The 10,985-nt window shown below is 46.1% G+C and overlaps 1 protein-coding gene across 1 annotated transcript; it reads left to right on the top strand.

Moving 5' to 3' along the window:
- The first annotated feature begins 68 nt into the window (after positions 1-68).
- Positions 69-5,298, top strand: LOC311526442 (uncharacterized protein). The gene is made up of 2 exons (XM_084639482.1): positions 69-829; positions 3,631-5,298. The coding sequence occupies exons 1-2, from the start codon at positions 731-733 to the stop codon at positions 4,867-4,869; spliced, it is 1,338 nt and encodes a 445-aa protein (XP_084495608.1). The 5' UTR covers positions 69-730; the 3' UTR covers positions 4,870-5,298.
- Positions 5,299-10,985: the final 5,687 nt, after the last annotated feature.

The following is a 10,985-nucleotide window of genomic DNA, read 5'->3' as shown; positions in this document are numbered from 1 at the left end:
TCAGAGGGGCGCCCGCGGCTGGGGGCGGAGAAGGGCATGCGCACCAGAACTGTGGGGTGGGCGGAGGTGTCTGCTTCGTGATGTGTAAGCGAGCGGCTCAGAGTCCGCTGTGTGGGAGGGGGCTGGGACAGGCTCCGCGCCACAGTCCCGACTCTCCTGTAGACGAGGCTATTCCGCAAAGCGGCGCCCTCAGCTAAATGGCTCGTGTCTCTGGCGGGGGTCGGGAGCCGGCTCGTGCCGGGGCTCCTCTACACGAACCGCTTCTGACTGGCTGAAGCCAGCGCCAGCCATATGGGGGGGGCCGGTACCCCAGAGCGGGCATCTCGGGGCGAGCTGTGGCCGCGCGTCCTGGGGGGTGGTGGTGGTGCCGGTGCCTTCTCAACGGCGGCTCGCAGAGGCACAGCAGGGACTGGTGACTGTGCAGCCGTCCTGGGACTCCTTTATTCCTGCTGGTCTTAGCACTTGGGCATGGCCATTGGCCACACTATACAATTATGTTGGCCTCGCTTTTGTGGCTGCACCCTGTGTTCTTAAGACTGGCCCTACTAGGTCAGAGCAAAGGTCCATCGAGCCCAGCAGCCTGTCTTCCGACAGCGGCCAATGCCAGGTGCCCCAGAGGGAATGAACAAAACACCTAATCATCAAGTGATCCAGCCTGTTGCCTATTCCTAGCTTCTGGCAAACAGGGGCTAGGGACACCAGCCTTGCCCATCCTGGCTAATAGCCATTGATGGACCTATCCTCCATGAATTTATCTAGTTCTTTTTTGAACCCTGGTATAGTCTTGACCTTGACGACATCCTCAGGCAAGGAGTTCCACTGGTTGACGGTATGTTGTGTGAAAAAATACTTCCTTTTGTTTGTTGTAAACCTGCTGCCTATTAATTTCATTTGGTGACCTCAAGTTCTTGTGTTCTGAAAAGGAGTAAATAACACTTCCTTATTTCCTTTCTCCATCCCGGTCACGATTTTATAGACCTCTATCATATCCCCATTAGTCATTTCTTTTCCAAGCTAAAAAGTCCTACTCTTACTAACCACTCATATGGAAGCTGTGCCATACATCTTATTATTTTTGTTGCCCTTTTCTGAACCTTTTCCAATTCCACTTAAGTGCAATTAATCGACAACCCTAGTTTTGAGTTTTTTTTAATGAAACAGCTAACTCATATGATTAACTGCTAAAAAATCGTGATTAAAAAAATCAATCACGATTAATCGTACTGTTAATAGATTACCAACTGACATTTATTAAATATTTTTGGATGTTTTTCTGCATTTTCAAATATATCAATTTCAATTACAACACAATACAAAGGGTACAGTGCTTACTTTATATTGTTGCAAATATTTGCACTGTAAAAATTATAGCATTTTTCATCTCATACAAGTACTGTAGTGCAATCTCTATTATGAAAGTGCAACTTACAAATTAGGGGTTTTTTTGTTACATAACTGCACTCAAAAACAAAACAATGTAAAACATTAGAGCCTACACCTCTACTCAGTCCTACTTCTTGTTCAGGCAATCGCTAAGGGTATGTCTACACTACGGAATAAGGTCGAATTTATAGAAGTCGGTTTTTTAGAAATCGGTTTTATATATTCGAGTGTGTGTGTCCCCACAGAAAATGCTCGAAGTGCATTAACTCGGCGGAGCGCTTCCACAGTACCGAGGCTAGAGTCGACTTCCGGAGCATTGCACTGTGGGTAGCTATCCCACAATTCCCGCAGTCTCCGCTGCCCATTGGAATTCTGGGTTGAGATCCCAATGCCTGATGGGGCTAAAACATTGTCGCGGGTGGTTCTGGGTACATATCGTCAGGCCCCCATTCCCTCCCTCCCTCCGTGAAAGCAAGGGCAGACAATCGTTTCGCGCCTTTTTTCCTGAGTTACCTGTGCAGACGCCATACCACGGCAAGCATGGAGCCCGCTCAGGTAACCGTCACCCTATGTCTCCTGGGTGCTGGCAGATGCGGTACGGCATTGCTACACAGTAGCAGCAACCCCTTGCCTTGTGGCAGCAGACGGTACAGTACGACTGGTAGCTGTCATCGTCATGTCCGAGGTGTTCCTGGCCACATCGGCTGGGAGCGCCTGGGCAGACATGGGCGCAGGGACTAAATTTGGAGTGACTTGACCAGGTCATTCTCTTTAGTCCTGCAGTCAGTCCTATTGAACCGTCTTATGGTGAGCGGGCAGGCGATACGGACTGCTAGCAGTCGTACTGTACCATCTTCTGCCGAGCAGCCATGAGATGTGGATGGCATGCAGTCCTTCTGCACCGTCTGCTGCCAGCCAAAGATGTAAAAGATAGATGGAGTGGATCAAAACAAGAAATAGACCAGATTTGTTTTGTACTCATTTGCTTTCCCCCATCCCCTGTCTAGGGGACTCATTCTTCTAGGTCACACTGCAGTCACTCACAGAGAAGGTGCAGCGAGGTAAATCTAGCCATGTATCAATCAGAGGCCAGGCTAACCTTCTTGTTCCAATAAGAACGATAACTTAGGTGCACCATTTCTTATTGGAACCCTCCGTGAAGTCCTGCCTGAAATACTCCTAGATGTAAAGCCACCCCCTTTGTTGATTTTAGCTCCCTGAAGCCAACCCTGTAAGCCATGTCCTCAGTCGCCCCTCCCGGTGTCAGAGCAACGGCAAACAATCGGGCATCTGAGAGTGCTGTCCAGAGCAGTCACAATGGAGCACTCTGATGGGGCTAAAACATTGTCGAGGGTGGTTCTGGGTACGTATCGTCAGGCCCCCGTTCCCTCCCTCCCTCCATGAAAGCAAGGGCAGACAATCATTTCGCGCCTTTTTTCCTGAGTTACCTGTGCAGACGCCATACCACGGCAAGCATGGAGCCCGCTCAGGTAACCGTCACCCTATGTCTCCTGGGTGCTGGCAGATGTGGTACGGCTTTGCTGCACAGTAGCAGCAACCCATTGCTTTCTGGCAGCAGACGGTGCAATACGATTGGTAGTCGTCCTCGTCGTGTCTGAGGTGTTCCTGGCCACGTCGGCTGGGAGCGCCTGGGCAGACATGGGCGCAGGGACTAAATTTGGAGTGACTTGACCAGGTCATTGTCTTTAGTCCTGCAGTCAGTCCTATTGAACCGTCTTATGGTGAGCGGGCAGGCGATACAGACTGCTAGCAGTCGTACTGTACCATCTTCTGCCAGGCAGGCAAGAGATGAGGATTGCTAGTAGTCGTATTGTACCATCTTCTGCCAGGCAGGCAAGAGATGAGGATGGCTAGCAGTCGTATTATACCATCTTCTGCCGAGCAGCCATGAGATGTGGATGGCATGCAGTCCTTCTGCACCGTCTGCTGCCAGCCAAAGATGTAAAAGATAGATGGAGTGGGTCAAAACAAGAAATAGACCAGATTTGTTTTGTACTCATTTGCCTCCTCCCCTGTCTAGGGGACTCATTCTTCTAGGTCACACTGCAGTCACTCACAGAGAAGGTGCAGCGAGGTAAATCTAGCCATGTATCAATCAGAGGCCAGGCTAACCTCCTTGTTCCAATAAGAACGATAACTTAGGTGCACCATTTCTTATTGGAACCCTCCGTGAAGTCCTGCCTGAAATACTCCTTGATGTAAAGACACCCACTTTGTTGATTTTAGCTCCCTGAAGCCAACCCTGTAAGCCGTGTCGTCAGTCGCCCCTCCCTCCGTCAGAGCAACGGCAGACAATCGTTCCGCGCCTTTTTTCTGTGCGGACGCCATACCAAGGCAAGCATGGAGGCCGCTCAGCTCACTTTGGCAATTAGGAGCACATTAAACACAACACGCATTATCCAGCAGTATATGCAGCACCGGAACCTGGCAAAGCGATACCGGGCGAGGAGACGACGTCAGCGCGGTCACGTGAGTGATCAGGACATGGACACAGATTTCTCTGAAAGCATGGGCCCTGCCAATGCATGCATCATGGTGCTAATGGGGCAGGTTCATGCTGTGGAACGCCGATTCTGGGCTCGGGAAACAAGCACAGACTGGTGGGACCGCATAGTGTTGCAGGTCTGGGACGATTCCCAGTGGCTGCAAAACTTTCGCATGCGTAAGGGCACTTTCATGGAACTTTGTGACTTGCTTTCCCCTGCCCTGAGGCGCATGAATACCAAGATGAGAGCAGCCCTCACAGTTGAGAAGCGAGTGGCGATAGCCCTGTGGAAGCTTGCAACGCCAGACAGCTACCGGTCAGTTGGGAATCAATTTGGAGTGGGCAAATCTATTGTGGGGGCTGCTGTGATGCAAGTAGCACACGCAATCAAAGATCTGCTGATATCAAGGGTAGTGACCCTGGGAAATGTGCAGGTCATAGTGGATGGCTTTGCTGCAATGGGATTCCCTAACTGTGGTGGGGCTATAGATGGAACCCATATCCCTATCTTGGCACCGGAGCACCAAGGCACCGAGTACATAAACCGCAAGGGGCACTTTTCGATAGTGCTGCAAGCTCTGGTGGATCACAAGGGACGTTTCACCAACATCAACGTGGGATGGCCGGGAAAGGTGCATGACGCTCGCATCTTCAGGAACTCTGGTCTGTTTCAAAAGCTGCAGGAAGGGACTTTATTCCCAGACCAGAAAATAACTGTTGGGGATGTTGAAATGCCTATATGTATCCTTGGGGACCCAGCCTACCCCTTAATGCCATGGCTCATGAAGCCGTACACAGGCAGCCTGGACAGTAGTCAGGAGCTGTTCAACTACAAGGCTGAGCAAGTGCAGAATGGTGGTAGAATGTGCATTTGGACGTTTAAAGGCGCGTTGGCGCAGTTTACTGACTCGCTTAGACCTCAGCGAAACCAATATTCCCACTGTTATTACTGCTTGCTGTGTGCTCCACAATCTCTGTGAGAGTAAGGGGGAGACGTTTATGGCGGGGTGGGAGGTTGAGGCAAATCGCCTGGCTGCTGGTTACGCGCAGCCAGACACCAGGGTGGTTAGAAGAGCACAGGAGGGCGCGGTACGCATCAGAGAAGCTTTGAAAACCGGTTTCATGACTGGCCAGGCTACGGTGTGAAAGTTCTGTTTGTTTCTCCTTGATGAAACCCCCCGCCCCTTGGTTCACTCTACTTCCCTGTAAGCTAACCACCCGCCCCTCCTCCCTTCAATCACCGCTTGCAGAGGCAATAAAGTCATTGTTGCTTCACATTCATGCATTCTTTATTCATTCATCACACAAATAGGGGGATGACTACCAAGGTAGCCTAGGAGGGGTGGTGGAGGAGGGAAGGAAAATGCCACACAACACTTTAAAAGTTTACAACTTTAAAATTTATTGAATGACAGCCTTCTTTTTTTTGGGCAATCCTCTGTGGTGGAGTGGCTGGTTGGCCGGAGGCCCCCCCACCGCATTCTTGGGCGTCTGGGTGTGGAGGCTATGGAACTTGGGGAGGAGGGCGGTTGGTTACAGAGGGGCTGCAGTGGCAGTCTGTGCTCCAGCTGCCTTTGCTGCAGCTCAACCATACACTGGAGCATACTGGTTTGGTCCTGCAGCAGCCTCAGCATTGAATCCTGCCTCCTCTCATCACGCTGCCGCCACATTTGAGCTTCAGCCCTGTCTTCAGCCCGCCACTTACTCTCTTCAGCCCGCCACCTCTCCTCCCGGTCATTTTGTGCTTTCCTGCACTCTGACATTATTTGCCTCCACACATTCATCTGTGCTCTGTCAGTGTGGGAGGACAGCATGAGCTCAGAGAACATTTCATCACGAGTGCGTTTTTTTTTCTTTCTAAGCTTCACTAGCCTCTGGGAAGGAGAAGATCCTGTGATCATTGAAACACATGCAGCTGGTGGAGAAAAAAAAAGGGACAGCGGTATTTAAAAAGACACATTTTATAAAACAGTGGCTACACTCTTTCAGGGTAAACCTTGCTGTTAAGGTTACATACATAGCACATGTGCTTTCGTTACAAGGTCGCATTTTGCCTCCTCCCACTGCATGACTACCCCCTCAACCTTCCCCCCTCCCTGTGGCTAACAGCGGGGAACATTTCTGTTTAGCCACAGGCAAACAGCCCAGCAGGAATGGGCTCCTCTGAGTGTCCCCTGAAGAAAAGCACTCTATTTCAACCAGGTGACCATGAATTATATCTCACTCTTCTGAGGATAACACAGAGAGATAAAGAACAGATGTTGTTTGAATGCCAGCAAACATACACTGCAATGCTTTGTTCTACAATGATTCCCGAGTACGTGTTACTGGCCTGGAGTGGTAGTGTCCTACCATGAAGGACGCAATAAGGCTGCCCTCCCCAGAGACCTTTTGCAAAGGCTTTAGGACTACATCTAGGAGAACCGCAAATGCCAGGGCAAAGTAATCCTTTCACATGCTTGCTTTTAAACCATGTATAGTATTTTAAAAGGTACACTCACCAGAGGTCCCTTCTCCGCCTGCTGGGTCCAGGAGGCAACCTTGGGTGGGTTCGGGGGGTACTGGCTCCAGGTCTAGGGTGAAAAACAGTTCCTGGCTGTCGGGAAAACCGGTTTCTCCGCTTGCTTGCTGTGAGCTATCTACAACCTCCTCCTCTTCCTCATCTTCATCCCCAAAACCTGCTTCCGTATTGCCTCCATCTCCATTGAAGGAGTCAAACAACACGGCTGGGGTAGTGGTGGCTGAACCCCCTAAAATGGCATGCAGCTCATCATAGAAGCGGCATGTTTGGGGCTCTGACCCAGAGCAGCTGTTCGCCTCTCTGGTTTTCTGGTAGGCTTGCCTCAGCTCCTTCAGTTTCACACGGCACTGCTTCGGGTCCCTGTTATGGCCTCTGTCCTTCATGCCCTGGGAGATTTTGACAAAGGTTTTGGCATTTCGAAAACTGGAACGGAGTTCTGATAGCACGGATTCCTCTCCCCAAACAGCGATCAGATCCCATACCTCCCGTTCGGTCCATGCTGGAGCTCTTTTGCGATTCTGGGACTCCATCATGGTCACCTGTGCTGATGAGCTCTGCATGGTCACCTGCAGCTTGCCACGCTGGCCAAACAGGAAATGAGATTCAAAAGTTCGCAGTTCTTTTCCTGTCTACCTGGCCAGTGCATCTGAGTTGAGTGCTGTCCAGAGCGGTCATAATGGAGCACTCTGGGATAGCTCCCGGAGGCCAATACCATCGAATTGTGTCCACAGTACCCCAAATTCGAGCCGGCAACGTCGATTTAAGCGCTAATCCACTTGTCAGGGGTGGAGTAAGGAAATCGATTTTAAGAGCCCTTTAAGTCGAAATAAAGGGCTTCATTGTGTGGACGGGTGCAGGTTTACATCGATTTAACGCTGCTAAATTGGACCTAAAGTCCTAGTGTAGACCAGGGCTAAGAGAAACAAGTTTGTTTACATTTACAGGAGATAATGCTGCCTGCTTCTTGTTTACAATGTCACCAGAAAGTGAGACCAGGCATTTGTATGGTCCTGTTGTAGCTGGCATCGCAAGATATTTACATGCCAGATGTGTTAAAGATTCATATGTCTCTTCATACTTTTGCCATCATTCCAGAGGACATGCTTCCATGCTGATGATGCTAATTAAAAAAATGCATTAATTAAATCTGTGACTGAACTCCTTAGGGGAGAACTGTATTTCTCCTGTTCTGTTTTACGCACATTCTGCCATATATTTCATGTTATAGCAGTCTTGGATGATGACCCAGCACATGGTGTTCATTTTAAGAACACTAACTGCAAATTTGACAAAAATGCAAAAATGGTAGTAATGTGAGATTTCTATTGACAGCTAGAGCACTCGACCCAAGGTTTAAGAATCTGAAGTGCCTTCCAAAATCTGTTAAGATGGGGTGTGGAGCATGCTTTCAGAAGTCTTAAAAGAACAAACACTGATGCAGACACTACAGAATCCAAGCTACCAAAAAAGAAAATCAGCCTTCTGCTGGTGGTATCTGACTCAGGTGATGAAAATGAACATGCATCTGTCTGCTCTGCTTTGGATAGTTATCGAGCAGAACCCATCATCAGCATGGACACACATCCTCTGGAATGGTGGTTGAAGCATTAAGGGACATATGAATCTTTAGCACATCTAGCATCTAAATATCTTGCAACACCAGCTACAACAGTGCCATGCGAATGCCTGTTCTCACTTTCAGGTGACATTGTAAACAAGAAGCAGGAAGCATTATTTTCTGCAAATGTAAACAAACTTGTTTGTCTGAGCAATTGGCTGAACAAGAAGTAGGACTGATTGGACTTGTAAGCTCTGAAGTTTTACACTGTTATTTTTGAATGCAGGTTTTTTGTACATAATTCTACATTTGTAAGTTCAACTTTCATGATAAATTGCACTACATTTATTAGGTGAATTGAAAAATACTGTTTTTTTGTTTTTTACAATGCAAATATTTGTAATAAAAAATAAAGTGAGCACTGTACACTTTGTATTCTGTGTTGTAATTGAAATCAGTGTACTTGAAAATGTAGAAAACATCCAAAAATATTCAAATAAATGGTATTCTATTGATTAACAGCATGATTAATAGAGATTGTTTTTTAATCGCTTGACTGCTCTACTCAAAATATCAATTATTTAGGAAACTGAATAAAAATAGGAGCTTAATAGCACAGATACACTGACTGACCCTCTCACCTCTGAAGATTGGTTAATGTGGGAAGTGTGTGGTTAGATGTTGATAAGTGGGGTGCATCACACTTACAGGTAGAGGCTGTAGGGCATGAAAGCTAGAATACTTTGAATATAAGGGACTTCCTATGATGTATAATGGTGGCAAACACTAGGTATTGCTACCGGAGAGATGGGAGCATAAAATGACAAGTCAAAAACTAAATCCTTGTTCTAGTTAGTGATGTTAGGAAAAATCTGTTAATCTCTGCATTCTTTCACCTCACAGCAGTGTTGTGAAGAATGAGCGTCAGATGTAGAAGATTTGGAACTGTATGGTAGAAATAAAGAATGCATTGGCCTTGCCCTTTCACTGAGAGAGTTTGACAATATGCAATCCAGAAGCATTTTGGAATTAAAAAGTAGTAACACTGAAACACACCCAAAACCAAATTTAATTTAGGAACTCCCAAGCATTTGGAGGAGAAATGGGGCTGTTGGTTTCACAGTAATTTGTTAGCTGCCTCAAGCTACAGGAGCTGCAAGTCAGGCAAGATGAATTGATAAAGCTGTGTAGGGAAATTTTGCACAAGAATTACTGGCTCTGCCAGCATTGTATTACACTTTCCAGCACTTCAGACCTTGCCCAAAATGTTAAATCTACTTACATTTCTTCAGGTTACCAGAAGGGGTAATTTATCCAAAGAGGAGGCAAAATGCTGTGAGGAGGAATGCTTCTGTTTCAAGCAACAACAAAAAAATGGTCTGAGCCCAGGCTTTATCCCCAGTACAACATCCCACATGCCCAAATTCAAAGAGCTGAGTCCAGATGCATCCTCCAAGTGTGCAAATCAGTGGGTGGTACAAATTGGCATAGCTCTTTTGAAGACAATGGAGTGCCATCATTTTGCAGTAGCTGAAGGACTGGGCCAAGATTGATGCAGAGAAAAGTTAGAGATACATTTGTCAAGTTACAGGCAAACAAAATTTCAGAACTCTTTTTAAAAATCATTTGAGCACAAATGACCCTTATCTGCTCTATGTTACTACCTAAAACCAGTCGTTTCCTCAGCACTAAATGGACTCTGAAGTTGCCTGTATTTCATTTCAGCGTTTAAGGAATTTCAGCCTTCCATCCAAAAAATGAAGGTATTGTATATCAATCCCAATTATTACAGAAACCATTTAGGCTTAGATGATGTCCTAGTTGAAAGGATTACATGAAGAATAGCTTTTTGGAATAAAACAGCAAAGCATTTAAGAGCAAGACCTATAAAACCATACATAATGTTCATGTAAAAATCATTTCTGATCATGACAAATGATTTGGTCAGAAAACCATTTACTGCTGCAGGCTGGCAGTTATCAGCCTGAAAGGGGAATTTAAGCTTGCTCTTGTGGGAGATAAAATTGAGTATTTCTAACCTTCTGTAACACCTGTGCTCAGCTGAGCAGATTCATTCTTCATGGAGTCTATATTACTTTATGCCAAACAGTGTTTTGACAACATTATGTGCATTTCCCAGCATTCAAGATAGCCCTTTCCTGAACCACAAGCAATAAAACGGATAAGTGAAAGTGATTTGATCCCACAGCTTGCCTTCCACATTTTGTAGTATGAAAAATTAGTTCCTTTTATTTCTTTGCAGAATTAAATTTTTACAAGCCTTTAAGTACATATTTTAGAAGTTTTTCAATGGCATTTTACTGACATTTCCACTCTCCCCCTGGCAGTCCCCCGAAAGTTAAGTTCCCACACCACAATTTAAGTTGTTCCATATTAGCCAAAATTACTGTAACATTATCGGAAAAACATTATGGAGATGTATATTTATTTTCTAAATAAAACTAGAGTCAGATCAGAATGAGATTGTTGTCTTGGCAGATGGGTCTGAAATATGGTGCATATGAAAGAAGCAGCATGCTCACCTTGTTATAATGAATTTTATTCATATTCAGTGCTTCCAATCTCTTTATGCTACGGAATGAAATATCAGCTTTTTTGGATTAATTTCAGATGGTCAGAAAAGTACATTGAGTTTCCAGTGACCATTAGCCACCTGAAGATTAGAACTCCAAATGAAAACTAAATTACTTCCTAAAGGAAGCTGGTGTCATGAAAGTTTGTGTGTATTGTTCATAGTTACTCAGAATTAATAACTCTTCATTAGTGGACTAGTTTGGCAACCCTTATGGAAACTTAGGATAAAACAGAAAACCACACTTGCACCTATATAGGCTGAAACCCCAATGAACTATCTTTTCTGACAGCAGCAGAAGAGGTAGATTTCTTTTTCCAAAATCCAGGTTCTCCTTCCTGCAACGTCTTTCAGGAGATGAGTTTCTTTTAGGGCTTATGGGTTGTGTATTTTCTATAGCATAAAAATATACAAACAGCTTGGG

The sequence above is a fragment of the Lepidochelys olivacea genome, assembly GCF_965140295.1.
Source record: "Lepidochelys olivacea isolate rLepOli2 genome assembly, chromosome: 9".
Lineage (NCBI taxonomy): Eukaryota > Metazoa > Chordata > Testudines > Cheloniidae > Lepidochelys > Lepidochelys olivacea.
The sequence above is the reverse complement of the archived record's forward strand: the minus strand, read 5'-3'. Positions and strand labels throughout refer to the sequence as shown.

Coding starts and splice junctions, on each gene's coding strand:
- LOC311526442 (XM_084639482.1), top strand. CDS start 731: ATGGACCTATCCTCCATGAATTTATCTAGTTCTTTTTTGAACCCTGGT. Junction 830..3,630: donor AGGAGTTCCACTGGTTGACG/GTATGTTGTGTG, acceptor TGTTGATTTTAG/CTCCCTGAAGCCAACCCTGT.